Genomic DNA, 26960 nt, shown 5'->3' with positions numbered 1-26960 from the left:
TGAGCGACAATTCACGAAAAGAACACAGCAACAGAGCGACCAACAGAGAAGCGGAAACCAAAAACCTGAACAGACTGGCGACCAGACCAAAGTCAACCTACATTTTGGGACGCAACAGACTGCAACAGCAGAGTAGACCAGGCCAAAGCGCATACATTGTAGGCTCTTAGTACATACAACATAAGTCCGTACATACAAATGTATGTACATTCTGTGGAGTGGTGTTTGGGGCCCACAGATGGGGCTATGGGAGGAGGGTAAGGCAATTGGGCGCCCTGCGGCGGATTATTGAATTTTCCAACACTCTCCTTCCTCTTTTTCCTGACACTTGGCGCCTAATGCACTCCGCTCCACATACCCATAGCCCATAGCCCGTAGCCCATACCCCGTACACAGTACCGTTTCCAGTACCGCTACCTTTCGTACCCATTCGCTTGTTCGCTTACCTGCTATTACAGTTACTCTTCCCTTGCCTTGTTGTTGCTCTTCTTTGCGTTGTTGTTGTTGCTCTGCTTGTTTTGATGCTCCTTCTATTCTCTGTTGCTGCTGCTGCTATTTCGCGTTATTGTTGCCTGCTTCTGCTTCTTCTTCTCGCTATTCTCTCTGTTGTTGCTGCTGGCAATGATGTTCATGTGGTTGTTGGTTGTTGGTTGTTGGCTGTTGATGTTCGGCGTGCGCGTTGACAAAAATTCCAATCGAATTTTACATAATTTACATATTTCTGAATTGCTTAGGCCAAGGGCCAAGAGATGGTCGAGAGGGGGCCAAATGCATTAAACACGATTCGGCTCCCCCCTGCTACACACACACACACACACACACAAATACAAATGCATGTAACGGAACAGCAGCGAGGATTCCACCGATTCCACGAGGATGCTGGCTGGCTGCCTGCCTTGCTGCCTGGCAGATGTGTACCCGTTATTCTTTTTTCGTTTGTCGTGTGTGTGTGTGTGTGTGTGTGTGTGTGTGTGTGTGTGCGACTCTTAGCGAGACCCAATTTTTGTGCCGTTAACCGAAAAATCAAAAGCAACACGCGTGTCTCTGCTCTCTCTCTCTCTCTCTCTCTCCGCACGCGGTGTGTGTACCGCTTTATCCGGATATTTGGCTAAACCCACGCACTTGCAGCACGCGACACACGATGTACCGGGAGGGAGGGTTTCACGTCGCGGAGGGAACGGACAGGATAACAGGAAAGGGAACAACGACGGGTGCCACGATAGGGACACAACGAACAGCGGCACGGCACCGAAACCGACACCGACACTGCAACACTGCGGCAGGCGACAGGCGACAAAGATGAATGTCAATAAAAGTGATTTTGCTTTTGGCAGCCAAGTGGACAGCCACTGCACTGTAGTTTGGTGGTGGTGGGGGCTTAAGCTTGGACTTTTTCTCGTTCTCTGCCTGGTTTTTGTGTGATGTCCTGTTACAGTGATTTAATTATAAATCGCAAACGATGGGCCACACAGACACAAAGCTCGACATACCACGGAGCAGACACTTTAGCACTCGCCACGCATCGAATCAGTACTGAAGTTAAGATACAGATATACCCGCAGCGTATCCAGCCGTATGCCCGTACAATTGTGGCGCCGCGCCGCTCTGCTCCGTGAGGTTGGAAATCAACATTCATCTCCCATCTCCAGCATGGCTGCTGTTTTCAGTCTCTCTCTCTCTCTCTCGCGTCTCCTCTCCGTGCGCGATGTTTAATGCGCAGTTAACGGAACTCGTGGATGCCAGTGCTGCCAAATGCCAAGCAGCTCTTCCTTTCCCTCTCTCACTTGTACTCTTACTCGCTTGGACTCTCTCTCTCTCTGTGCGTGCGTCTGTGTGTGTGTGCGCTCGTTGGAATGCTATAAAAAGGAAAACGTTAGAATGAAATGAAAATGTAGCATAATTTATGACTGCATCGTCTTTTAAATAATTGCACCCATACATACAAACGGACAAACGTGGACCCATATACATATATCTACATAGATGCACACAGACACACATTTGAAATATTTACATCAACTCACCTGAACCCCCCCCATACCGCCAACCCCCTTCCACCCCTCAGACGATACGCTCCTCTAATGGTCATGTAAATATTTCATTTTTTTATTTTTATAAGGCCTTTTGAAACATTTCCCCAAATTGGTTAAAGGTCAAATGGTATGTTCACAGTTTTAAAATTTTGCAGACGATGCAAAAGATTGGAAATATGAGCTGTTATGGAGTCGCAGTTTCAGATACCCTTAATGGGCAATATTAAGGTTTAGATTCAATAGATTTAGAAGAAGGATTTGTCTCACAACAGATCGTTTGTATGAAAACCGGAATTCACCTTTAAGCAGCCTTAACCACACACCTCTTCAACGATCTCTTAATAGAAATACACTTTATTATGATCTTGAAACTACAATGTAAACAACAGACAAATCTAGATAAATTATACACGTACATAATCGAAATTATCAAATATCTGTCTGGATTGAAGCCGAGTAAAGTTGCTTCGTTGGGCCTCTAGAGAATGGATGTCGCGATTGTCGATAAATTAATTATAGATCTGGCAGACTGGTAGATGTGAGCTCTTGTCATGAGGGTGAGAGACCAGTTCTCTTTAGAGAGGATGATGGCGTATGCTATAATTCTACATTGTTCAGATTAGAGCCAGAGGATGTGGGCAGATCGACATCGTTGGGTGGCACAAACGTGCCCATGGTGAGGACGCTCTCCTGCTTGGCGGACAGCTTAAGCATCTCCGTCTTGAGCTTCTCGAGAATGGCATAGTTGGGCTGGTTCACGGCCGCCTTGCTCTGCAGCACGGTAATCTCCTGCTCCTCCAGTTTCTTCTCCTTGAACGTCTTGATGGAATTGTTGCCATACAAACGCAACAGCGAGCCCCAGGTTTGGATGTGCGGATGCAGTATCTGCATGGTATGGGAATGTAAAATGGAAACATTCGGAACTAGTGAGCGGCGGATACCCACCTGCAGGATGGCCTGTGAGGCCAGCTGCTTGCCCTCGCGCTTGTTCTTGCACACCACCTTGGCGGTGTGCTTGCCAACGGTCATGGTGAACTCGTTCTTGTTGTTGGCCGTTCGATTGATCTCCTGGCTGATCTGCACATCGCTGCCGTAATTCCGTTGCAGGCACGTAAGGAGAATGGCATTGGGCGACGGCTCTGTCGTCTTGTTGCAGAATTCGGTGACCCGCGGATCCTCAATTCGAATGTCATCGAATACCTGAAAGAGTTTCAATTGTAAATTTACATATTTCTGATTGATTTTGTGGCACTCACTGAAAGATCGCTTTGTCCCTTTTTGGCTGAGGCTCCCTTGGCGTCCTTGTTGCCCGTTATCTTGTCCTTGACATCGGGTATGAGTATCTCGAGGGTTTCTCGCGCCGCCTCCGACTTGGCCTGCTTCTTGCTGGTGCCATAGCCCGTCCCATACTTCAAATTGTTCACCGAAACGATCGCCGAATAGGGCGTCGCTGCGTTCTGGAGTTCCTTGAACTCGTAGGTGGGCTGCGTCTTCAGGGCGTGCTGAACATACTCGTGGAGGATGCAGACAAAGCTCTTGCCGTTCGGGTTCATGATCCACTCCTTGCGGGCACGCGGATTGGTGTTGCCCTCGCCGCTGGCCGCCAGAATGGGGAACTTGATGAGCTTCGTGCCATCGGGCAATGTGGGTCTTTGGATGTTTTTGATGTGCTTCCGATTCTTGGTGAATTTGCGGCGCGCATTCCAGCTGCGGAAGCGCAGCACACGGATCACCTTGAACTTGAACAGCTTCTGGCAGTAGGCATTCAGTTGGTCGGGCGTCACAGACTCCGTCTGTGTGTTCTCCTTGACGGTGACAATTTTTGCTGCTGGCATCACAGCTGGCAGCGTCTCCGGCTGTGCATCGCCCTTCGCCTCTGGCTGGGTTGTGGTCGCATCTTCGGTGGCTGCCTCCTCAGCCTCCACAGCCATGGGTTCCTCTGCAGCGGCCTTGTCAGCAGCAGCAGCAGCAGCCATGGGACAAACGCCTGCCGGTGGGGTTGTCTCTTTGGTTTGCTGCGTTACCTCAGCCTCTGCTTCAGCCTCCTCATCCAGCGCCCGACGATAGTTTAGGCAGGGTATCGCACCCAATGGCACGGCGTGCTTGCGGGCACTTCCAGTGCCTAGGAAATACGGCCGAGAGGCGCAACAGACGCGCGTCTTGCGGTGCAGGAATAGCGGAATGCCGCTGTTGTGCGTCACCTGCACCCAACCCTCGGGCAGCACCTCGAAGTGATTGTGACGCTTTTCTGTAATGAACTCCCTTTGGAATGTCTGCTCGAAGGACTCTGAGCGGATGCTCACTTACCTTCCATTACGGTCTTGAAGCGCTGCTCGTACTTTGGTCGCTTGGACTCACGCAATTCTTCGGGCAGCTTCTCATCGAGGAGATTCTCTATTTCGTCGTCATCAAAGTCGGAGGAATCGTATTCTTCTCCCTCGCCATCGCCAGCTTCTTCGTCTTCGCCGCCATTCTCGCCCCTCAGCTTTTCGCTATTGTCGTCTGGCAGTGAGAGGAAAGACAAATATTATTTATATAATTTGCATTTCGGGGGGACTGTAGGCAGCTCTAAGACACTCTCTGGGACTTTTTCTCTAAATGCCCGGCTGTACCTGTCTTTGGGGGCCACTCCAGCTGGACAATGGGTATCATGCGCATGATGAGATCGGCCCAAGGAGACTGACGGCGAAAGGCGACTGCACCTGCCCGGTACACCTCCGAAAGAAATCTAAATCTCGTTTTTCTTTTTATTTTTTGTTACAGTTTGCCTTTTTTATCAGCCTCCTGTATTTGCTCAATGATAAACAGCTCGGACCGGCTCCGGGGAAGATCGAGAGCGAGATAAGACCTGCACTGCCCTGCCGGCAGCTGAAGATATTTACAGCCGCCCTCCCCTGATTTGCCTCACACTCACCTGACTCATCCTCATCGCTGGCAGTGCCGATCTCGTCGAGCACCTGGAACTGACGCAACTGCTGGTCCATCGACTCGCTCTGCAGCTCGGCATCACGAGTCTGTCGCATCTCTTCGATGGCGCTCAGCGAGAAGCCGGCCACCTTCAGCGCCTGCTCCTCATCCTCCAGTCGGGCGCGCTTCCTGCCAGGTGGAGCCGGCAGCTCCTGCTGCGCCATGGCCACTGCATCCTCGGACATGCTTAAGCGCTAATCTATGTATCTATGCGATTGTAATGTAACTCTTATAGCTGCCTGTGGGCTCGTCTTGCCAATAACCAATACTGAGAACGTCCAACGACTTGTAATTGATTTTTCATTGGAAGTGCCACATTGGTTAAGCCAGAGACCCCCAACTTGTACACTGTTTTATGTTTGTTTCACGTTTATTAGAGCATGCAAAGAACCGGCTGAAGCATATATCGTACCCCTTGCCCAATCAAGTTCTTGTGAGTTTTCTGTGTTTTCTGTTTTTTTGTGGAGAGTTTGTTGGGGCGCCCGTGGGAAGCGGCTTTTGCGATGCGGTTGATTCTGCTGTTGTCTGTTGCACCACAGACCACCACAAACCACCAAAGCAAAACTATCCACACGTGCCTCCAAATTGTAATTAAACAACTTAAAATTAAATCAAATTTAGCTTATTCGTGTTTTTTGTGATAAAATAAAGACACTAGTGTAACCGCGGACGTATTGCTAAAATATGACCTACAATAATATACCGAAATATACCGTAATCTCATTTACAAAATACATGCTGCAGTGTTGATAAAGACAACATTTTTAGGAAGTTTTTCAAATTGTTTTAATGTTTTATTGTTACATATTTGCATAATAGAACGGCATCTTGTCAACATTCACGATATGGTTCTATTAAAGTCCTCTCTTCGGCTTCAAAATATATAGAAATATAGGACTAGTGTTTTGCTATTAATGGATGGTGGCCACATGTTCCGCTTGTATCGTGACCATTGCCTCGTAATCCCGCAGGTCCAGCTCGTGCAGTGCCTTCTGCACCAGGGTGGCCAAGTGCGGTGGCAAATCCTTCAGATCCTCCATACGCTCCCTTGCCACAGCGCTGGAGATGCGCGGCGTGCCATTGCTGCGAGTGCCAAAGCCACAATTGCCGGAGTCTGTGGTGGCCGAGGAAGATTTATGGAAGTCCTCACGCTGCACATCCACTTCGTACACGGAAGAGTCCACCGACTCAGTGGAGAGCGATGACATGCCATCGTCAGAGTGCAGCGCCTCGATTCTGCTCGGCTTGTGCTTGTTTTTCTCCTCCTGCGGCTCCTCCGGAGTCAGTGTGCCGCCCGCATTATCTGCAGCCGTGGACGGAATGCTGCTGATGTCTATGTCATCCACCATAGCGGCGCAATAGCCATTGAGCAGCAGCTGCGAGGGCGCATACCCATACTCCTCATCATCCTCCTGGTCCGGCGAGGCATCGGCACTATCCCCGGCCAGCAGCTGCTGCCAGCGTTGCTCCAAGTCTGTCATTTTGCCAGCGAGTATTCTGTGGACACAAATCGGAGAGTAATTGATTGGGTTTAGGCTGCTGAGGACTCTGCTCACTTGTTGGTCTTCTTCTGATGCGTCAGCGCCAGGTTCTTGTCGTTTAGGTTATCGAGCAGCGCCAAGCACAAGGATTTCAGGTCATGTATGGTCTCCGTTTTCTGTGGCAAGTCAATGCCGCTCTCCAGAATTGTCTTGACTTGCCTGGGGCTCAAAATGGTCTCATCGTTTGTGCTGCTGCTGCCACCGCCAAGTTTGACAAGTCCTTTCTTGCGCTTCGCATCCAACATGGTCTGGAGGGGCCACAAAAGAGAAAGAATGAATCAGAAACGATCAGATTTGATGACTTCCTTGCCTACCTTGTACTTGGAAACGCTCTGTTTGGTCAGTTCCAGCTCACCCTCCTGGATCTTGACACGCTCGTGCAGGTACTTGTTCTCCAGCAGTACGCCATCAATGTCCAGCAGCTTGGGATGCGTTTTCTTGGCCCTCAATGCCACAAACAGTTCGTGGTTCAGGCGATGCGCCTTGCACTTGTACGCATCGCGCTCTGTGATGAGTTCCTCCTTCTCGTCGATGATCGCCTTGAAATCAAACGCCAACTGTGCATTTCGCTTCTTCAGATTCTCCAGGTGGCAAATGAAATTCGCTCGCTCGCGTCGCCATTGCAGCTCCTCCTTGTTGCGTGCCGCATTCTCGCTGGCCATGGCCTGCACCCGCGACTTGTTGCTGGCCTCCGTCTCACGCAGCAGCTCCATGTCGCCCTGCAGCTCGTTCAGCCGCTGTCGCAGCCCCTCCACTTCGGTGTTTAGCTTGAGATTCTGCTCTCGCGTCTCGTGCAGCAGCGCGGCAAGACTGGAGTTCTGGCTCAGTGGTCCACAGCCATTTCCTGCCACACTCCCAAGTTCGCTGTGCCGCTTCAGGGCAGAGTAGCGCAGCTGCAGGGTCTCCGCCATGAGCTTATATTGATCCCTTTCCACGCGAAATTGCTCCAACTCCTGCCGCAGTATTCTCAAGGCCTCCACTTTGCTCTGCAACTTACGATGAACAGCGGAGGTCTGGAGGAACAAATAAAAAACTCGATTGGGTACACAGACAGGGAGGTGTCGTCTTACCTCAACGTTGTAGGTGTCCATATGGTCGCCGTAGGACAACTCATATTGGCTGACACTGACTGCTCCTCCACTTGCGCCAGCCGCATCCAAATCCAAGTCCAAGTCCATGCTGAATGTCTCCATATGTTATTTGCCCAGCGACTGTTGACATTGACAATCCAAGACGAGGCTGTCTGGAACTATATGTGTGCTGCTTCAAAGGGTTCCATTCTGGGGGGCCCAACACAAAGAATGAAATGAAAATGAATCAATTATTATCCACGCATGCGCTTGCAGCGCCAAAATGTATGCTACGCCAGATGTTTGTTATCGATAACAAATGCAGCAAACAATCGAATCGATGCGATATATATTTTGTATTTTATTTCTATATAAATATTCCTACATGTACGGATTTATGTGGCCCGTCTGACAGACTTTCGAGAATGTGCCTCTGGGGAAATTATTTTCCTGCTTCAACTTTTCGCTGCGTCGCGGCTGTTGGCAGTCGATCTGGAGAAGACTTTTCTTTCGCTGAATAAGAGCGTTCCGCACCAAGTTGCACAGAATCTTCACATCCGAAACGATCTCCGTTTTCATGTCCATATTCTCAACGCTCTCCAAAATGTTTTCGACTGACGAGGCAGAGGCTTAACAGTCATACAATTCATGGTAAAAACCTAAGCTCACCTCTTCCAATCAGCGTTTGATGGCGTTGCAGCTGGGCATTTCGAAAATCCGTCGTCAACGTCGCTACAGGATCCCGACCTCCACCCCTCTGTCGATCAGCCAAGTCCCTTTTGAGTGCTTTAAACAGCGCTGCTCTTTCGCTTTGCAGCTCTGTGGCGCACCCGACCGTTCCCGCTTCCATTCGTGGTGAGCAGCCCTCCGTCGTGGGCTTGCATTGTGCCGAGCATATTTCTTTGATGCTGGCTACCTTGCAAGCCTCACGACGTGGGCTGCTTTTCACTACTGCGCGACTGCTCGAACTGGGCGGGCGCAAGCGTTCCAACTCCTGGGAAATGGAATTCAATTTTGATCGCACTTCCGCGAGCTGCTTCGAAGATCTTTGCTCAGCCCGAACTGGTTCAGGTTTCTGTTTCTTTTTCTCTCGCATCAGCGACTTGAGAGTCTGCTCGTTGGCCTTCAGCTGGGCCACAACATTTTGATTGGTCCTCACCAGCCGCTTGATGTTGACAATTTCAGCATTCAGCTTGTTGCCGTACATTTCGACTCTCTTCAGCATGTCCTGCATGCTGTCCACCTGCCGTCCAAATGGAGTCTTTCCGTGTCCCACGTCAGCTGTTGTCTTCCTTCGCTTATGTTCACTCATGACTTTGGCTTTGGCTTCGAGGGTGCGCTGGTCCGCTGGTGGTACTAAAATTTGAGTAAAATTTTCCCTTAATTTTGTTGATCTTTCTTTTGTTTTGAATTTTGTGTAAAAGCCTGCGACGATGGATTCCACAAGGTTTCTATCAATTCCGGAATTCTTATATTGACGTTACCGATGCACAACATTTGTCAGTCAGTCTGGGGATAAAAAAGTAAACTTAATGCTAGGCAGCTCCTTCCTTCTCCCTGCTATCCTCAGCGACAACTCATGGCATTGGCTATGGTTACCATTTTGCGCACAACATTCGCATTGGTGCCGTAGTAGGGATCGATGTCCTGCTTGCCCATTGTCACGTCACACTCCATGCGGGTCGTGGTGGGAGCTGTGTAGTCCTCGCTGGCCGTGTCCATGGCGGAGGCGTGGAACTCCAGGCACCGACTGACTGTTAGGATCTCCTCTAGATTCGCCACTTTAATGCCAGCGCCCGGCATTATGATGATGTCCCTGTGATGTTTGGCAATCAACTGGGCCAGACAGTCGGCTCCCTCAGCTGCCGATGGCCGAAAGCCGCTGCTCAGGATGCGCTTGAAGCCCAGCTCCCGCAGCAGCTCCACATGCTCGTGCATGCGCTTCTGGTCGGTGAGATCGAAGGCCCGGTGAAAGGTGACGGGCAGGCCACCCGACTGCAGCATCACTTGCCGGCACTTGTTGGCGTCAATGGTCCGGTCTGGGTTGAGCGCGCCAAAGACAAAGCCGTCGGCGCCGTGCTCCCGCAACAGCTCCATGTCCGTGAGAATGGCCTGCATCTCCTCCTCGTTGTACAGGAAGTCCGTGCCACGGCGGGGCCGTAGCATGCAGAAGATTGGCAGCGTAAACGAGTCCTTCAGGGTCTTCAGCGTGCCGACGGTCGGTGTGAGGCCGCCCTCGCCCAGCGCCGAACACAGCTCAATGCGCGACGCTCCCCCAGACTCGGCGGCAAATGCAGATGCAATCGAGTCCACGCATACCTCCAGTTTTATGTCATGACCTGACATGGACATGTGTATATATTATATATTCTTTTGTTTATTTATGTTGATAAAGTAAAGAAAAAGCGCTAGCGGTGGGACATCAGCCGATAGCGATCAGCTGTTTGTGTGCGATATTCGGACTCTCGAGTGCATTGTTGGCAGCCGTTGACGGTATATTAGACACTTTTTGACTTCGAAGTTGAGTTCATGGTATATTTGGGGTATGTTGGTAAATAATGGTGTGTCTAATCGAAATCATCAATCTATTCAATATGACTCTTGAAGTTAATCTTATCAAAAGAAGTCTTGCAAATATACAACTCTTGTAGGAAATTGATTCAACAATCGGAAAAAGTTATATACTCAGAGCTAAAAGTCCACAAAATCTTTTAATATTATTTAGAACACCAAAATTGAGGAATATGATAGTCATCGGCATATTTACGGTAGATTACGAAAACGTCCTGGTATTTTTTGGTATGTTCTTGACGGTCCGACGGTATATTCTATCGACAAATCCGCGGTCACACGGTTGGCAACACTGTGCCCATTTTGTTGTGAACAATTTTTGTTAATTTTATAATTTAATTTGTACAAGTCGTGCGAGTGCAGTGTGCGTGTGCCGAGACAACCCAACCCATTCACAGAAAGTGCAGCATGCGCCAGTCGACATAGGCAGTAGCATCCAAAGCAACGCAATAGGTTGCAGCCAGATCGGACGTAGACGTAGGCAATAGACGAAGTACATAGAAATGACCATGGGCGAGCGTGAGCCAACTTCGTCTCTCGTTCTGCCCGTTATACTGCGGCCTATTTTCTCACAGGTATTTAGTCAAGCCAAAGAATGCCCGTCCAGTCAACGGAAACTGGGGGGCGTACTGCCAGATTTACTGAGGTTGCATAAACGTGTATTTAACTTGCATATTTTGCAGCTGGAGCGACGCGATGTTGGCGCCGCTCAATCTCTGCGCTCGGCCATACTGAAATCGGAGCAGAACAATCCGGGCTTCTGCTACGACCTCGTTGCGACGATCGTGCGACGTGCTGATCTAAATGTCAACCTGAATGAGGCCGTCTTGCGATTGCAGGGCAACATTACAGAAGCAGACCGTAAGTTCCACAAAAGCGAACAATTGCATTGCCACTTGCATACACATACCCATACCTACAGCCCGTGTGCATGTTCATGTGTGTGTGTGTGTGTGTGTGTGTGTGCATTCACCTTTTGTGTTTTGTTCTCACGTTTAAATTTATCGCAGTTAATGAGTACCGCTTGACACGCACCGAGGAGCCCTTCCAGGAGCTGAACCGCAAGTCAGTGGCCCTCAAGGTGATCCTCAGTCGCATACCCGACGAGATTAACGACAGAAAGACCTTTCTGGAGACCATTAAGTGAGTATCTATCGTCTTATCTATCTCTCGTCACACTGTTTTGATTGTGAATCATTTGTACCTTGCAGGGAAATCGCCAGCGCCATAAAGAAATTGCTCGATGTGGTCAACGAGATTGGCTCGTTCATACCGGGCGTTACGGGCAAGCAGGCTGTGGAGCAGCGCAAGAAGGAGTTTGTCAAATACTCCAAGAAGTTCAGCACAACGCTGAAGGAGTATTTCAAAGAAGGACAGTAAGTGTTGTCCACAGCCACAGCTGCTGTGACAGAGACTCCTCTGTGTGTTTATCATTTATGTGGCCACGGTTTTGATAGCCGGTTTCTTAAATCGCCTCATATCTGGTTTCTTATCGTTTCGGGCCCAAGCGTAAGAATGATGTCATGCCATTGGCGTTCCGGGTGTTTATGTTTATCAGCTGCTGGAATGGAGTATAGGCGGAGTCTCCGCACCTGCGTTCCGCTTGCTTTAAATTGCAAAATCGAACCCTAATTGCGTCGATTACCCACAAATTGGCAGGGTGGAGCAATCATTCCTGGTGACCTAGGGCTAGATAATCGATTCGGAATAGTTAAAAGCATGAAGGATATGTGTACCAACGCCAAGACTAATCAACTTTCAATGTTTTCTTTTATTTTCAGACCGAATGCAGTATTCATAAGTGCACTTTTTCTAATACGGCAAACGAATCAAATAATGCTGACAGTTAAGAGCAAATGCGAGTAGAGAATTAAATGTTTTTTTTTTAATTACGACAAACCCTAGTGGCATTTTAAATTTATGTTTAAATAACCATTTAACACACAAACAAATCAAATAAAAACGCGAGAGCGAGAAGCGCATAGGAAATGCCAGTCAGCACACAAATATACAAACAAAACAAAACATAAACACTCCTTCGACAGACCCCGAAAAACAGCCCGAGTTAAATGTTTAAACGATTTCGTTGTTGCAACTATCTAGTTAAGCCTAATGTACATCATATATATGTGTGTATGTGTATATGTAACCACTAATCGGAGTCTAAACCTTATGCTAAAAAAAACTGATTGTAATTTATGATTGAGAAAGAGAAACTATTTAATGGAGATGACGACGACGACGACGACGGCGACTGTGTGCGCATGTGTTTATTTTTCTCGTTTACAATTTATTGTAAATAATTCATTCTTTTTTTGTATTTACAAACAACAACAGCAACCACAAAAAACTATAGACGTTCGTTTGTTTTTGTGTTTAGGAGAGCAGCGCCTACGAATAAATTTAAAATTAGTGCAAAATGAGAAGACACAGGAAAAACGTATGAATAACCCTTGAATTTTTAACTGTTTTTAATTGTTAGAGTTTGAAATTGAACAACTATACATAATAATAATAATAATCATTTACTTAATGATATGTTTGATTTGAAAATGCGGTAGCGAAAGACAGTAGGGGGCCACAGCTAGGGCCAACTATCACACAGGATAATGAACGAAAATTATTTTATTTAAAAAATGTTATATGAAAAAGAGAATACAAAAACAAAAGGAGACGAAGATGGAAATAAAACAAAAAAAACTCATAATGTAGAAATAGCAAAACAAAAAACGACAAATAAATGTATTTATATTCAAAAAGGAAACTTTTGTTTAATATTAACTACAGGTCAAAGCTATTTATTTACAATATTATTTTTTTATAGGAAAACTCAAACAACGATTCCCATCATCACCATGATCATTTTTTTCATCCCAACATTACTACCTGCTAACAACAGTGTCAAAGTTTTGTGTTTGCTTTGACTGTTAGCCTTAACATGGCAGAGCGTTAACAGTTTCAACCCCAATGGAGAGAGAGAGAGCTCGCGCCAACGCCAAATGCGGAGAAAATTGCCCATTTTTCAGTGTCATTTGACAGAAAAATCGATTCCCCGTGCACACTGGGCCACTCCGGGCAGGCAGTCGAGTCGGGCAGAAATCAGAGTACAAACCAGCCGAGCAGCGCGACCGAGATGACCCACTTTTCGGTTTTCGCACCAACAGAACAGAGCCCAACTGCTATCCGAAAAAATTGTGCTTCTAAATGGAATTAAATTGAAATTTTTTGTGACAAAGCAGTTGTTAATATACATACATATAGATATATGTAGCTTAGTTTCGATATTATGTACAACTCGTAGCCTAGTGTAAACTCTATGCATTTATGTGAATTCGCCAGAGGAAACGTGGAAGAGGAAACTTGGCATAGGCGACCTGAAAAAGCACCAGCAGCGAGCAAGAAGAAGCACCAGAAGCAGCAAAAAAGGTTCGCATCCCGTACAAAGTCCCGTTTCGTTTGCTACCCGCCCCCGCCCAACTCGCCAGTCCAGTCCAGTGATAAATCCGATACAAAAAGTGTAACATTTTTCCCCATACGAGTCACCGGACTGGGGACTACTGGACTCCCCAAACGGTGGGTACGGGAAGGAAAAAAAAAGGCAGCATGAGCACGCTGCTCACGGAAAATTTTGCTCTACACCAAATGTTTTTGCCCAACAGCGCTTAGGGGCAGCAGCCGCCTGCTGCTGCGTGAAACATTTTCGTGTGCCCCATAAAAACGCAAAAAAAGAAAAGTTCGCGAGTGACAAAAGAGTTTTCCCCGAATGAAAATGAAAAGTGACAAAAGTGCAATACAAAATTCGCAGTTCAGTACCGTCCACCCGCCCGTTAAAGGGGGTCGTAGCAGTGAAAAGTAAAAGTGTAAGAGCATATCGATGAGGGGAAAAAGCAACCCATCAAACATACATACACGCGGTACACAAGTATGCACATGTGTATGTACACGTACGGGTGTGCAGATATGCAAATGAGAGTAATCGAAACGTTGAATGAAAACGAAAACTCGCATACAAAAATGCCAAATTACTGTTGAGTGCATAAGCGAAGGCACTCTAATTGGTTAACAAATCAAATCAACTGCATTTGGGCGCGAATACAAACACAATCACACCCATTACACTACACTCGCCCCCTCGCAACCCACTGCTTTAGAGCAGTTTATAGCGAGAGAGTGAGAGGGAGAGATAGAGGTAAGTAGGTAAAATACTAGATATGTAAATGGCCCCTGAAACTGAAACTGGAGCATAAGGAAGAGGGTAAAGCAGGGCAGGGAAGTAGTAGAAGCAGTGCCTGCAGTGTCACAGGAGCACGATGTAGAGTGGCTGCAGCGGTAGCGTAGCACGAAGAGCAGCAGAAGAAGCAGCAGCAGCAGCGGTGGTTACCGTTTCACGCTAGCGTGTGTGTAGTTGTAAACATTATACTATAACAGTAACAGCGCTCCAACAACAGCCCTGCTCGCTGGCACCCTGGCAGTTCTCTCAGTCTCTCTATCCCGCTCACTCTCTCGCACTATTCAATGACATTTATTTTTGATTGAATTCCGTTGACGTTTAATTTTGCCCACGTCTTTTGTCGTTTCACACGCATTTTGTTTGTACATATTTATGGAGTCGCTTTGCTCTGCAACGATCAGAAGTCACGCGTTAAAAGACAGGAATAACCAAATCAATCGATGGGAGTTTCATTCAGAGAGTTTGAGGGGATTTGTTAGATGATTTGAGGCCTCTGCTTTATCCATGGGAATTATCTGCATATTTGTTCGACTTTATGTTACAGATCAGCAGAGCCGAATCACTTGCACGACTGGCTACTTCTGCCTTCTAAAAGACTCTCAATTCGGCCACAAGAATTAATCGTTGTCTTTGGCCAAATTTGACATATGGCCATCATTCAATAATTCATGTGCCGGTTCTGGCCCCACGAATTTTCGCCCCATAACTGCGCTATGATTTTGTCACCATGAATGGCTCTTACATACATACATAGATATGTATGTACATCGTATGTATGTGTGTATGAGTCTTGTGTGTGAGTGTGTGTGTGTGTGTACATAGTTTGTTATAAATAGGCTTGATAGTTTTTTGCGTTCGTGTTCTTGTTCCGCTTCCGCTGCTCTCCTAGCCTGGGCAGCGCTTCTCCTTGGCTCTGTGATTGAGGTCAAACCCTCGGAAGGATAATGAACTTTTCCCACATCTCAAATGTAATTGCTTGACTTTAAAAAGTTTCCGCTCTTCTTTCTTGTTTGGCTTATTTTTAAAAGTTTCTCTTTGAGGACTTTGAAGGTTCGTTCTCTTCACGTATTTATGCATGGAATTGTTCTGGTAATAGTTTTGCTGTCAATTGCTGGCATTAGAGGTACTTAACCTCACCGGTAATGTGCTTTCCAAGGCTCGAAGAATTTAATTAATTTAGCACGCTTCAAGCACACTGCAAATAGTTTTTGAAGAAGCCAACAACCCACCAACGTAAAACGTAATTTGGGTAAATGTTCAATGAGTGCAAATTATCTGACAAATGTTGGCTGTGAAATTCGTGGAGAAAAAGGGAAGGCAAGGTAGTCGATGGCAGCTGCAAGTTAATTGCATTTCTTGGGGAAACTTGTCTGTCAACACATAACCGAAAGTGGAGGAAGTGTTACTTGCCACCAAATGAAAGTTTGGGGCCCCAGAAAAAACCGAAAAACAAAGAAACCAAAACGAGCTAGATACTAGTCGACTATGGGGATACCCGCTACTCAGGCATATCTACAGCAATTTAGTGAATTATTACAAGTCTTTGTAACACAGTTTTGCGATCGAGAATCTTATCTTTGAACCACGAACTAGTCGTCTTCGATATCCAGTTGGTGGTTCCCGAAGTTATCTAATTGTTAGACTGTTACATAAATCTGCCCAAGTGCGGTATATCCCCGTGTGCACTATCAGCACCGTGCAGCGACACCAAAGGAAACTTTTTAAATTAGTTTGCAGTAGTTTGTGGCCAACAAAAGTTGGTAGGACCTGTTCCGCTTGCTCGCTCGCTGTCCTCTTCCCTTCCCTATCCATAAAAAACGTATCAAATATTGTTTTAATTACGAGTATTTACACCGTTTCTTGCTGCGCTGACAAATGCAAATAGAAATGCGCATTCGCGGCGCCCTGTGCGGAAATGAAGATATTTGAGGTATCCTCCGAGTGCACAGAATGAATGAGAATTTTCCATTTCATTTATTCTGCACCGCTGGCCACAGAACGGAGGCCAAAATGTGGGTTAATAGAGTGTAAGGCTGCGCCGGGCCATGCCGCAACCTAGTTTCGGTTTCGGTTTCGTTTTCGGGAGGGGTTGGGGTTGGGGTTGGGGTTCGGCTTGGGCCACGGATAGGCTAATCTGCACTTTAAGAACTCATTAAAATTTCAAGCTGCTGGCCGACATTGATGGCTCTACTATGCGGAAACAGTGCTCTGGCTCTGGCGCTGTCTCCGGCTCGGTCTCCGGCTCGCTATCCATCTGCCTGTCTCGTGGCCTGCGGTGTCCTCAGCTGTTGACTAAATGTTTAATTGTTTGTTAGGCGGGAGGCTTCAATTCCATGATGAAGGAGGCTGGCAAACAACTCGGTAATTGCGTAGGCTGCAACTACACTTAACGAAATTTTGCTATTACAATTTGGTAATTGATTTGTGGAAAAATGTCTGAGAAAGCTGCAATTTTTGACGATTATTATCATTTGTTATCATTTAATTACATCTATTTCTTCAAGTGTAGCTTTGTTAGTGTGCGTGTGTGTGTTGGTGTGTGTGCTTGTACTCTGGGGAGATAAATGGTGCCAAGCACTGCTGCTTCACTGCTATAGCAAAGACCCTACCATCGCCCTACCATACCCGCAAAGTGTGAGGAGCTTAAAATAGTCACCGACAGGCACGGCACAAAGCAGATACTGGGGATGGGGGGTTGGAGCTGGTGCTGGAGCTGGGGCCTGGTTGCTCTTCCGCTTTTTCTTGGGTTTAAAGGCAAACAAGGAAATGACAGCGGCTCGATAGCAATCTGCGCCCGATGCTGAGGCTGCTGGACAAAGTAAAGACCAATAAAAATAAAGAGCAAGGAGGAAAAAAATAACGCATACACCCACATGCTTCACTAAAGGTCTTTACGCCCACACATCAACAGCCATTGTGAAATGTCTTCGACATAATTAAGGCGGAAGCAAAGGACTGTTGCGGATACACTCGAAATGGCCTTGAATAATGATCTATCCTGTAAGCGATAAACAGAAATGTACATAAATATTTAAAAGGTAATGTAGGCTTCTGTTGAAAGTGGCAATACCCTCTTCAAGGGTATTCCAACATATAAATCCTATGGGCCAAGCTCTTAACACTAGTTGTACAGCCAGGCAGCACTTTACATTCTGTTCTCTTACATTTTTCTGTTCATATGCAAGTCTTTACATGCTGTAAATGTGACGCTGTTACGTGTTAACAGTCCCGTGCACATGCGCAGGTATGTGCTCTCCGCAGGGACATTTACTCACGCACTCTCTCTCCTTTGAGCCATATAACGGACTCTCTCACACAACTGCAGACTGTTGTCCCTGTCGCCCATGCGAGCCGCGCGCGCTTAACAGCAGCGGTCGCAGTAACAGAGCCAGTAACAGCAACAAAAAGAATGCCATCCCCCTGCATAACAGCAACTAGTGGCCGGCCGTGCGAATGTGGAACCTGGCTGGGCATTTCCTTCCGAGTCGGGCTGCGCTGAGGTCGAAGTGAAGTGGGTATTTTTATTTGGTGCATGTGTAATATGCAGAGGGAAATGTCAGCAGAGATTGCGGAGGAGGCAGCCGCAGCAGCAGCAGCAGCAGCAGCAGGCAATTAGTGAGTGACAGTGATTGCTGGCTGACTTGCCAGTTAATGAGTTGATGACAGTGATTGTGATTACCAATAGTGGCAGCAAGTAATATTACGAGTATTACATGAGTGCTGCTGCCACCAGCAAACAGGGCCAATGTCGTACCAGCACAGGACAGGTGGTTCTCGTTTTGGTTTTGGCTCCCCTTTGATGTTCGCACCGGAAGGGGCGTAAGTATTGCGAAATGGCAAAAGGCTTCCGTTTAACATCGGCATCGGCTGGATGGTGTCATGCACGCCCACCGTGCAGCAACAGGGCGGGGCAGCAGCACCCACAGCCACACAGAAGATGGAGGCATCAGGCATCAGCCAGCAGCCAGCAGAGGATAAACGTTGTCATAGCTTTTAAATGTCACACCGTCCCAGCCATCGCTACCCATAAACACCGCCATTGACAGCCTGCCAGCCCCCCCCCCCCCAACCAACCAAAGTGTATCTCTATATCTGCGTATCTCTGTGTAAGTGTAGTTGTAGGTGTATGTGCGCGAACACAGGAGTGGATGCATCTGAGCTCCGCCCCGATGTATTAATAACTCTTTATCCGAGCAGCTCCACACTCCTACTCCCACACTGCATGCAGCGGCCGTATCCTAAATGATTGCATTAAGGTTTCCATTACGGAAAACTTTGCTGCACTTTTCGTTGACTAAAAGGACACGTAGAGCAGGGCTTTCATCTGCCCAATCAAATTAATACTTTAATCCTCTCGCATCCTGACTGCAAAATCCTGCACTAAAAGATTTCTCCACACAAAATTGCACTCTTCTTTATAACACGAACCTTTCATTTTTGTTCCATTAAACAAACATTTCTCAACTACACTTTCACATCCTTCCTATGCTTATGGTCTTGCCGCCGTCTAGACCAACTGGCGCTCAGGTCTTTCCTCGACAATACACTGAAAAAAAAAGGAAGAAAATGCCACTCGACCTGTGGATATCGGAATGGAATACCCCTGAGCACTTTTTCCAAGTGTATGCTCAGTGTTCGCTCTATGAGTAATGGAATTGACGCTCAATGTGTTGTTTGACTCATCCTGGCACTGTCTGAATGTGTTTCATATGGGGGTCTTTGATAAGCAGATAGAAGGAGCACGGAAAACCCTCTGAAATCTGCATAGAAAACGTTCATCAATGAAGCCTTTATGCTCAACATTTGATGAAGCATTCCAATTGAAATTTCTGTAATGGTACGATGCCCTTTGCTCCCAGATAAATCCCAGTGTCCAGCAGCTCTGAGAGATTCCACAGCTGCCAGCGACTGGCTATCCAAATGAGCAAATCTCAACAAGTCTATTTAGTGCTGACTGGGGCAACGCCTTCGAGCTTGTGCGTGGCTATAATACGCCATAAATCCGGTCAGCTAGGCAATTAACCTTAAGGTCAAAGTTCACGACCCACACACACGTGCGTGGCATGGCGTGGCGCCTATTGACTGCCGCCGCCCAGCAGCAGCTGACCTATTTCCACCACACGACTACGGCGTGTAGATAAATAAGTAAAATATTCCATGCAACAAAATGCTATTTATAATAACTAAATGGAGTCAAGTGCCCCCCGCCGACTAGCCATTATTTATGGATAATTGATAGAGAGAAAGAGAGAAACGGAGAGTAATCCTTGCCATTTGTTTTCATTGTGCATTGCAGTCGTCATAGGGGCAGCCACAGCATGCCGTACGAGTCGATGCACCACCATCAGTCGGCGGCCGCTGCCGTGGCCGCTGGCACAGCTCCCAATGGCATGCTTGACTCACTCAGCCTACAACTGCGCGACTCGGAAATGCGACGCACAGAGATCGAACGGGCGCATCAGGTGGGTCACTATCTTATAACACCCAAAACACGACCCTTGTACTCATTAACTTCCCATTCTGCAGGAAACATTGGCACAAATTCGCAATCTAAGCGGAAGCGCTCGTCCCGATGCCGAGGCGGTGGAGAACCTACAGTCGAGAGCCCGTGAACTGGAAAAGAAGGCAAGTAACGGGCTGACTTAAGGATCTCCCATACGACTATAACTGATTCCTTTAGGTTTCGCTGGAAAATGTGCGCTGCGAGGAGCTGCAGATCGAGCTGACGACAGCCTTGAAGGCCAAGGCAGCGCGTTCGGGCCAATCCTCGCACATGGGACAGTCCTCGCACATGGGCAGCGGTGCGACGGGGTCTGGGTCGGCCATTCCAACATCGGCCAGCAGTTCCACCGTCACATGGGCACCGACAATCAGTCACCAGGACCAAGGCTCGGAGATTGATATCATAATGGCAAAGATTGAGCAGGTAAATGGGCAGCCACAAAGAGCAAATGTAGCTTGGGTTTGGGTCCCTACCGAAAGGAAACCCTCAATCTCAGATCCTCATTTTATTCAACGCAAAAAGGCAATGAAAATTCGTGAACATTTGTTGGGTGATTTGGGATGATTTATTCGAGCTCGCTGCTCGAGTCCGACTCATCGGTGATGTCCTTGCCCAGCACTTGCTGTATGAAGCGATTCACCTCCGCCTGACTGATCACCGAGGAGTTGCTTGAGGAGGAATCGCTCTCGTCGCCGCCATGGGAGAGACACGACAGAAAGCTGTCTATGCTGGAATCATCCGGATTCCAATCGTTGCGATCGAATTGCGTGGCGCTCTCGTTGGTCGCGTTGGGTCCTAGACTGAACACTGAGCGGGCATGGCTGATCTGCAGCTGGCGGCGCATCATCTCGTTCTCCCCACAGAGGCGGCGAATCAGCTGCTGATTCTCCTCACCCTCCAGGTCGCTTATATGGGCCAGGTCTTTCATCACATCAGACATGCGATCGATGCGCGATCCCTGCCCGTTGACAATCTGCTCAAGGCCCGCCATGTACTTCTCACGAATGTTGTAGCTCTCCAGCAACATGTCGCCCTGGCAGTGCTCCTTGTACTTGGCCACGATCGTCTGTATGCTATTGTGGTACTCCTCCACAGTGGCCTTCAGTTCCATATTCTCGCGCAGCGCCAGTGCCTGCGTCTCGTCCTTGCTGTGCTCTGCCAGATGCTTAATAAGCTGCTCGTCCCGATACTTGCACGAGTCCAAAATTTCCGCATCCACTAAATGGGCTTCGTGCAGCAGCCCATCGATCTGTACGATCAGTTCGCCAAAGCTATCCGCCAGATTGCTGGCCTCCTGGGTGAGGTTGCTCATAGCCTTAGACTTCATGGCGTAGTCCATTGCTACTTGTGCAAACGTCCTAGTTTGATTTATTGCTAACGTTGAATTTGGAATTCTTGAACTCTGTTACTTGTTTGATTTATTTTCTAGTTTTGTTAACTGTTCTCGCCAGGCATCGCCATTCAAGGGAAACAATGGAATGGTCTACTTTGATCCAACCAAATAATTGTTGGAGTCAGTTAGAAAAGCAAGGGAAAGGGAAAAGGAAAAGACCTACTTAGATTTGAGTTTGGCTTTCATTTATTTCACCTCACGCACATTCCTGTCGTGTTACCTGTTACCTGCCAATAGTGTCATCTCTAGCTGTGCGCTCTCTGAGAGTCGCTCTCTCTCTCTCTCTCATCTGGCAACGCTCGCCTAACGGACTCTCTCTTAGCTTTACTGCCGCTGCCTGTGAAATGCGCAATTGCGCAGTTTTAGAGTTCCTCGATTTGTGCCGAGTGTCTTTCACTTGAAAACTAATTAATATACATTTCTATTTGCTTTATACAGGATAACCGTGTGCTGGCCGAGCTGGAACAGCCTCGAACATCGGCCAGCGCCAGCATGTCAGCATTGCCGCCCAGTTCCATGTTGAGCACGGTAAATAGCGAATTTAGAACCATATCAAAGAGTGGTAAGTGCCCCCAACCCTTGGGGTTGAGTACTCTTTAAATGCGCAACCAAATTAATTCCAATTAATTCCATTTCGCTTTGCAGAACTCGAAGAAGAACTGAATCGTTATAAAAGGGCCGTACTAGGCGGCACCTCGAGCGGCTGCGTCTCGGCTTTATCCTCCGGCTATTCGAGTCTGCCCCACTCGCTGGCCTCCACGCTGCCTAACGGTGCCAGCACCAGTTTGAGCGGCGCCAGCGTTGGCTCGCAGAGCATGGCAGCCGCCGTTGGTGCGGGAGCTGGGAGCAGTGGCCTGCAATCCATATCGGCCCTGGTGCCCAACTCAATCAGCGGCATATCCTCGAGTCTAAGCAGCCATGCCATACAATCACTGAATGCGGCCGCCTACGGTGGTGTCGGACAGAGTTCCGTGGAGAAGCTGCTGAGCGGTACTAGTGGACTCACTGGCATCCCACCATTGCCGGTAAATATTCACACGTTGAAGGCTATGCCAACGGCATTAAGTCAGGTAAACCAACTATTTTCAATCGCAATGCATCCAACTACAACAACAACAACTACCAAAAGTACAACAGCTGCAATTTCCAATATGCTACCGTATATAAAAATCTGTAAATTCGTATATCCCGAACCGATTGATCAATGCTTTGGAGCTTTTTTTAGGGCATCGCCACGGCATTTGGTTCATATTTTGGCTTGCAATAATAACTAGAACATCACCGAATCGTACACAAATGATAGTTAATACATGTATTTAATTCTTTGTACCCATAGCGATAATAAGTTAAGTCCTTAACTGCTTTCATTTGTTGGTTCGTTCGTTTTTTGGATCCGTTGATCCTCGTTCATCGGCTGCAGCTTTCGATCGACACTAAGTGACGTCTCGTCTGCGTTGTCTCAGTGTAAAAATCTCATTAATTGAGTTTTGTTGTAGTTGCATTAGTGATGAAAATATACATTTGTACATTCACACATACACCACACACACCCACGCGCACACACACACATCACTCGGAAGTACAGTCACAACAGAAATCCCAGAAAATCTGCCATTTCTTCTTCCATTTTTAGATTGATCATTCACTTCATTTAGTCATTAGCACTTGTTGACCTTTGAACCATTTAAGCTTTTGCTGGCATGCTAGAAAATGCAACTCACCCAACACACTCATTCACACATTATTAGAAACTATTTGAAGGCATTTTAAAGATGTGATTTGATCCCTTTCCTGGCACTCTGCTACACAGACTCGTGCCAACATTTCACAACTTTTCTTCATTGAACATATGTAAATCGATGCATTTGTACATACATACATACATACATACATATAAATGCACATTATATACATACATACACACATACTAAAACCTAACTATGAACCATAATATAAATAAGAATTTCATTTGAAAGCTTCTCCCGTTCGTTGTTGATTAACGTTTTTTGATGATGATGATGATGATGATGATCATTGGATGCTATGCTTACCCGTGCATACCATAATAGATAATGCTTGGAAACGGCTTCAGTTCATAGCAGACAAACTACTCTCTCGTACTACTCGTTAAACCATTCATGACCCCACATCAGATCAGATCAAAGTATAATACCCATTACCCATACCCATTACCCATCGTTTTTATGATGTTCTTCTAGAAAATTGCGTTGATCTCTCTCCAGCCGATTAAACGTGTATCTCTCTGTGATCTCTCTTTATCCCGTTTTATGTGCTCTCTTTCTCTCTCTCTCTCTCTCTCTCCCTCTCTTGTTTCTTGTCTTCCCTCTGCTCTCTTGCTCACACACTCGCTCCACGACGTGTACCTCCCTCCACGTGTTTTACTCCACTGCCCCAACATGTGCTTTGGCTCTGCCATCTGCGGTTCGATCGCAAAACGTCAATCAATTTGTTCTACATATATGTATGCCTGCATCTGTATCTATGTAAATCTCTCTCTCTCTCTCTCTGTGTCTATGTGTGTGTGCGTGTACATACAACAAAAACCAAACCAAACCCGTGCCGTGTCTGTATATCCTTATAAAATAATGCCTAAAACCTGTACAATAATCCAACAAAACAAACAAACAAAACAACACACAAAAAACGAAAAACGAAAAACCAAACCAAAATAATGCCTTGTAAATTCGAACAAAAACACAACCAACACCCACCGAATAACTCAAAATTCCAAAACTGCAATCCAAACACTGACATTTGAAACTGAAACTGAAATTGAATCTGAAACTGAATCTGAATCTGAGTAGCGCGGAACAATACAACTGTACAATTTACAGAGCACAACCATGCCCCTCCTGTCACTCAACTCGCATAACCTGCCGACCGGTGGCTCGAGCAGCTACTCCGGATTGGGGCTGGGCGGCGGTGGCGCTGGTGCCGCCGGCTCCTCGCTGACGCATCCCACCATGGGCAATCTCAGCATGCTCGATACCAGCGCCCTGCTGGGTGCTGCCGGACTCGGCCTGGGCGCTGGGCCAAGCGGCAGTGGCATCACGGGCGCCACATCGCTGTATGGCCTGAGTGCGGGTGCCGCCGGTGGATTGGGCAGCTCGTATGGTCCACCGTTTATGGATGTGGCCTCGAGCGCCTCGTATCCGTTCACATCGGCCGCCCTGCGTCAGGCCTCCAAAATGAAGATGCTGGACGAGATCGAGATACCATTGACGCGATACGGCAACCGCAGCTCACCCTGCTCCCCAATACCGCCCAGCAATTGGGGCCTGGACGAATTCGCAGATGGCCTGAGCCTCTGCATGATGCACAATCGCGCCGGCCTGGCTTTGGGTGCCCTGGATCTGGATAGTAAGTACTTCAAGTCCCATGGGAGAGGAGAGTGTCTCATGATTATAATTCGTATATTTAAGCAGCACGCAATCATGGCTTGAATGGAGCCAGCGAACCGCAAGTGGATATGCTGGACATCCCTGGAAAGGGCCGCTGCTGCGTGTTCATAGCCCGCTTTCCGTACGATCCACCCGAGTAAGTTCTGCAAATATATCTACACATATCTTATTTATCCTTTCAATGGCTAAGGCATCCATTTATTGTAAAATGCGGTTTACTTTTGGGGGAATAAGCAGCCATCGATGACTTCGAAGAGATTCGAAACGCCGAAAAATGTCTGAAACGATTGCTTTACGCATTGTGCCGTTTCTAGGGGTATACCGATAAGAGCTTGGTGGAAGCGCTTCATCACTGTAACTAGATCTAGGCCACGTGCTGCAACTTCTCTGACACAATTGATGCCACCAGTTGCTACATTTGAGACAATGCTCGCACAGGCCGAAACAATGGGAGCGGCCATGGTGACCATTTGTTTCAAGGATCCAGGGAGCCCCAATGTCGTTTCAGCAGATCCTTTGGTGCACGCAAACAACTGAATTGTCAGTACGGGTGCCTTTGTGACGAGTTTGGCCAGCCACAAATGAAAGCACAGTAGATTCCTGGGGTTCAGCAATCTTATGGCAATGGCAAAAGGAGTCATACTCAAGGAGCTAACTTCTTGTCCCTCTGCCAACTGCAAGGGTTCAAGCATTAGGCTAGGATCTTTTTAGTTAAAGACTTTTTACCCATGATAGCGAAAAGCAGCAGAGCACGACGGCCAGCACGAGGTGGGTCTTCATGGTGAACAGACCAGACATTACAGTCTTCGACGAAAGCGTTTCTAAACCAGAGACATACCCAAATGGATTTGTTTTGGAACGAATGCAAGGGAATTTGCCACTTTAATTCGATTTATTCAGATTTATCATCGATTTGTACTGCAAGATTGCCTTTCAGGTTGTTGGCTGTTTTCCTGTCATTCGTTTATAGGCAGCCATCGAAGATTTCGTTGAGATTGGAGCTTCCAAAGTAATCCTTTAACGCATCCCTCGAGCACTTAGTTTTACTCTGCGGTTCGCTGTTCCTTGCATTGTCCAAATTGTTCAATGCTCGAATCAAAGAGAATGAATTAAGAGCAAAGGCTTTCAAACAAGCTGGCCCACCAGCAGTTATGCCTCCGATCAACTTCTTACAGCGCAAAAGGATAGGTGCGGCCACTACGAGAAGATTCTTGTAGGCATCCAGGACTCGCACCGATTTTTCGCCATGGTTTTTGACACATTTACCCAGTTCCAGCGTGATCTTGGCAGAGTTATTGACCAGCCTGGACAGCCAAGTCAAGAAACACTTCAAGCTATTTGCATTCGTCAGTTTTTTGGCAAGGTCAACGGTTGAGAGGATCTTTCCAGCGACCAACTGTAAAGGAGCGGAAATGAGATATTTTGTCTCAAATAAAGATCTCTGATATTTACCGATTTAGTGATGGAAAAGCAAAGCACAAAGACAAGAACGAGATGGAACCTCATGTTGAACTGAGATTCCAAGGGCCATTAATGAAACGAAGCATAAACGAGCCATAAACGAATTGATTTTGGTCAGTTTGATTCGATTTATGCCACATTTAATTCCTTAATTTCACAACTTTCGATAAACTTTGTCGGATATAAGCAGCTATCGATGACTGTGTAGACACTTGAAAATGTAAAGAAATCCTTGAACAACTTTCTGGCGCACGATGTTGCTTTTCGTGGCTCACCGGAGCACACATCGTGGAACTTTTTCAGTGCTTGGATTAATGGTAAACCCTTAGTTGTCAATGATTTGATGCAGATGAATCCCCCAACAACTGCATTGACAATTATGCCCGTACAAGCTGACACAATAGGCACAGTGGCAATGGTGACAATCGATAAAAAGCTGGTCACAATTCGCCACGCTTTACTGCCATATCCTTTGGTACATCTCGTCAACGCAATTGTCAATGTGGCTTTGTTCTTTACAAGCCTCGCCATCCAGTGCAGGAAACACTTCATGTGTCTCGAATGTATCATTTTTTTGGAAATCGCCAGGCTCGACAGCCTGTTGGCAGAACTTATTTGTGCCTCATCGCTTTTCTGCAAACAGAATCGGGGAATTAGCTGGGAATCTCTGTTTGCCCTGCACTTACCAACTCAGCCGATGAGGCGGTGCTGATGGTGCACAGCACAACAGCCAGCATGAGGTGCGAGTTCATGGTGAAATGGCTATCT

At 47.2% G+C, this 26960-nt stretch overlaps 10 protein-coding genes across 26 annotated transcripts in view; 2 read left to right on the top strand and 8 right to left on the bottom strand.

Moving 5' to 3' along the window:
* The window catches only part of LOC117582761, a 42040-nt gene extending 40473 nt beyond the window's left edge, over positions 1-1567 (bottom strand). The window contains exon 1 of the mRNA XM_034270724.1: positions 447-1567. The gene's annotated coding sequence lies outside the window, so the exon portion shown is untranslated. The remainder of the gene's footprint in view (positions 1-446) is intronic.
* An 804-nt stretch (positions 1568-2371) lies between these two features.
* LOC117582762 (microprocessor complex subunit DGCR8) lies at positions 2372-5648 on the bottom strand. Its single transcript, XM_034270725.1, has 5 exons — positions 4948-5648; positions 4341-4535; positions 3290-4281; positions 2979-3233; positions 2372-2918 (listed from the first exon to the last, which is right to left on the bottom strand). The coding sequence occupies exons 1-5, from the start codon at positions 5183-5185 to the stop codon at positions 2631-2633; spliced, it is 1968 nt and encodes a 655-aa protein (XP_034126616.1). The 5' UTR covers positions 5186-5648; the 3' UTR covers positions 2372-2630.
* Positions 5649-5817: 169 nt separating this feature from the next.
* LOC117582764 (coiled-coil domain-containing protein 149) lies at positions 5818-9152 on the bottom strand. 2 transcript variants are annotated; one of them, XM_034270728.1, is made up of 6 exons: positions 8281-9152; positions 7875-8225; positions 7612-7795; positions 6856-7554; positions 6557-6789; positions 5818-6497 (listed from the first exon to the last, which is right to left on the bottom strand). In XM_034270728.1, exons 3-6 carry the CDS (start codon positions 7732-7734, stop codon positions 5912-5914), a joined length of 1641 nt encoding a protein of 546 aa, XP_034126619.1. In that variant the 5' UTR covers positions 7735-7795; positions 7875-8225; positions 8281-9152; the 3' UTR covers positions 5818-5911. The 2 variants fall into 2 exon arrangements, with proteins under 2 accessions (XP_034126619.1, XP_034126620.1); XM_034270729.1 differs by having other exon boundaries at positions 7612-8225.
* Positions 9153-9177: 25 nt separating this feature from the next.
* LOC117583204 (copper homeostasis protein cutC homolog) lies at positions 9178-9963 on the bottom strand. Its single transcript, XM_034271410.1, has one exon. It carries the CDS (start codon positions 9961-9963, stop codon positions 9178-9180), a length of 786 nt encoding a protein of 261 aa, XP_034127301.1.
* A 496-nt stretch (positions 9964-10459) lies between these two features.
* LOC117582768 (programmed cell death protein 10) lies at positions 10460-12367 on the top strand. Its single transcript, XM_034270732.1, has 5 exons — positions 10460-10757; positions 10866-11043; positions 11193-11325; positions 11394-11558; positions 11964-12367. The coding sequence occupies exons 1-5, from the start codon at positions 10686-10688 to the stop codon at positions 12046-12048; spliced, it is 633 nt and encodes a 210-aa protein (XP_034126623.1). The 5' UTR covers positions 10460-10685; the 3' UTR covers positions 12049-12367.
* Positions 12368-13264: 897 nt separating this feature from the next.
* Positions 13265-26960, top strand: part of LOC117582757 (ataxin-2 homolog) — a 45330-nt gene continuing 31634 nt past the window's right edge. For 5 of the 16 annotated variants that reach the window (XM_034270709.1, XM_034270706.1, XM_034270703.1 and 2 more), the window contains exons 1-8: positions 13281-13608; positions 19710-19875; positions 19940-20038; positions 20094-20339; positions 21748-21871; positions 21955-22379; positions 24135-24690; positions 24756-24867. In XM_034270709.1, coding sequence (XP_034126600.1) covers positions 13499-13608; positions 19710-19875; positions 19940-20038; positions 20094-20339; positions 21748-21871; positions 21955-22379; positions 24135-24690; positions 24756-24867 — 1838 coding nt within the window. In that variant the 5' untranslated portion in view covers positions 13281-13498. Of the gene's footprint in view, positions 13609-19709; positions 19876-19939; positions 20039-20093; positions 20340-21747; positions 21872-21954; positions 22380-24134; positions 24691-24755; positions 24868-26960 lie in introns of all 16 variants that reach the window. The other 11 variants (XM_034270708.1, XM_034270713.1, XM_034270712.1 and 8 more) reach the window with 8 other exon arrangements.
* On the bottom strand, positions 20407-21387 carry LOC117582767 (FGFR1 oncogene partner 2 homolog). The gene has a single exon (XM_034270731.1). The coding sequence runs from the start codon at positions 21253-21255 to the stop codon at positions 20482-20484; it is 774 nt and encodes a 257-aa protein (XP_034126622.1). The 5' UTR covers positions 21256-21387; the 3' UTR covers positions 20407-20481.
* On the bottom strand, positions 24894-25579 carry LOC117582770. The gene is made up of 2 exons (XM_034270735.1): positions 25458-25579; positions 24894-25405 (listed from the first exon to the last, which is right to left on the bottom strand). The coding sequence occupies exons 1-2, from the start codon at positions 25527-25529 to the stop codon at positions 24947-24949; spliced, it is 531 nt and encodes a 176-aa protein (XP_034126626.1). The 5' UTR covers positions 25530-25579; the 3' UTR covers positions 24894-24946.
* Positions 25605-26242, bottom strand: LOC117582771. Its single transcript, XM_034270736.1, has 2 exons — positions 26184-26242; positions 25605-26127 (listed from the first exon to the last, which is right to left on the bottom strand). Exons 1-2 carry the CDS (start codon positions 26235-26237, stop codon positions 25696-25698), a joined length of 486 nt encoding a protein of 161 aa, XP_034126627.1. The 5' UTR covers positions 26238-26242; the 3' UTR covers positions 25605-25695.
* Positions 26316-26934, bottom strand: LOC117582769. The gene is made up of 2 exons (XM_034270734.1): positions 26879-26934; positions 26316-26825 (listed from the first exon to the last, which is right to left on the bottom strand). The coding sequence occupies exons 1-2, from the start codon at positions 26927-26929 to the stop codon at positions 26322-26324; spliced, it is 555 nt and encodes a 184-aa protein (XP_034126625.1). The 5' UTR covers positions 26930-26934; the 3' UTR covers positions 26316-26321.

This window comes from Drosophila guanche, unplaced genomic scaffold, assembly GCF_900245975.1.
Source record: "Drosophila guanche unplaced genomic scaffold, DGUA_6, whole genome shotgun sequence".
Classification (NCBI taxonomy): Eukaryota; Metazoa; Arthropoda; class Insecta; order Diptera; family Drosophilidae; genus Drosophila; species Drosophila guanche.
The sequence above is the reverse complement of the archived record's forward strand: the minus strand, read 5'-3'. Positions and strand labels throughout refer to the sequence as shown.

Excerpts from the sequence above, each read along its gene's own strand:
- LOC117582769 (XM_034270734.1), bottom strand. The coding sequence starts at position 26,929 with ATGCTGGCTGTTGTGCTGTGCACCATCAGCACCGCCTCATCGGCTGAG. Across the intron at positions 26,826-26,878 it reads CCGCCTCATCGGCTGAGTTG|AAAAGCGATGAGGCACAAAT; the intron begins GTAAGTGCAGGG and ends TTCTGTTTGCAG.
- LOC117582771 (XM_034270736.1), bottom strand. The coding sequence starts at position 26,237 with ATGAGGTTCCATCTCGTTCTTGTCTTTGTGCTTTGCTTTTCCATCACT. Across the intron at positions 26,128-26,183 it reads GCTTTTCCATCACTAAATCG|TTGGTCGCTGGAAAGATCCT; the intron begins GTAAATATCAGA and ends GCTCCTTTACAG.
- LOC117582764 (XM_034270729.1), bottom strand. The coding sequence starts at position 7,734 with ATGGAGACATTCAGCATGGACTTGGACTTGGATTTGGATGCGGCTGGC. Across the intron at positions 7,555-7,611 it reads TGGACACCTACAACGTTGAG|ACCTCCGCTGTTCATCGTAA; the intron begins GTAAGACGACAC and ends TTGTTCCTCCAG. Across the intron at positions 6,790-6,855 it reads AGAGCGTTTCCAAGTACAAG|ACCATGTTGGATGCGAAGCG; the intron begins GTAGGCAAGGAA and ends TGGCCCCTCCAG.
- LOC117582762 (XM_034270725.1), bottom strand. The coding sequence starts at position 5,185 with ATGTCCGAGGATGCAGTGGCCATGGCGCAGCAGGAGCTGCCGGCTCCA. Across the intron at positions 4,282-4,340 it reads CTTCAAGACCGTAATGGAAG|AAAAGCGTCACAATCACTTC; the intron begins GTAAGTGAGCAT and ends AGTTCATTACAG. Across the intron at positions 3,234-3,289 it reads AGGGACAAAGCGATCTTTCA|GTATTCGATGACATTCGAAT; the intron begins GTGAGTGCCACA and ends AAACTCTTTCAG.
- LOC117583204 (XM_034271410.1), bottom strand. The coding sequence starts at position 9,963 with ATGTCCATGTCAGGTCATGACATAAAACTGGAGGTATGCGTGGACTCG.
- LOC117582768 (XM_034270732.1), top strand. The coding sequence starts at position 10,686 with ATGACCATGGGCGAGCGTGAGCCAACTTCGTCTCTCGTTCTGCCCGTT. Across the intron at positions 11,044-11,192 it reads CAACATTACAGAAGCAGACC|TTAATGAGTACCGCTTGACA; the intron begins GTAAGTTCCACA and ends AATTTATCGCAG. Across the intron at positions 11,326-11,393 it reads ACCTTTCTGGAGACCATTAA|GGAAATCGCCAGCGCCATAA; the intron begins GTGAGTATCTAT and ends TGTACCTTGCAG.
- LOC117582767 (XM_034270731.1), bottom strand. The coding sequence starts at position 21,255 with ATGGACTACGCCATGAAGTCTAAGGCTATGAGCAACCTCACCCAGGAG.
- LOC117582770 (XM_034270735.1), bottom strand. The coding sequence starts at position 25,529 with ATGTCTGGTCTGTTCACCATGAAGACCCACCTCGTGCTGGCCGTCGTG. Across the intron at positions 25,406-25,457 it reads GCTGCTTTTCGCTATCATGG|TTGGCAGAGGGACAAGAAGT; the intron begins GTAAAAAGTCTT and ends GAACCCTTGCAG.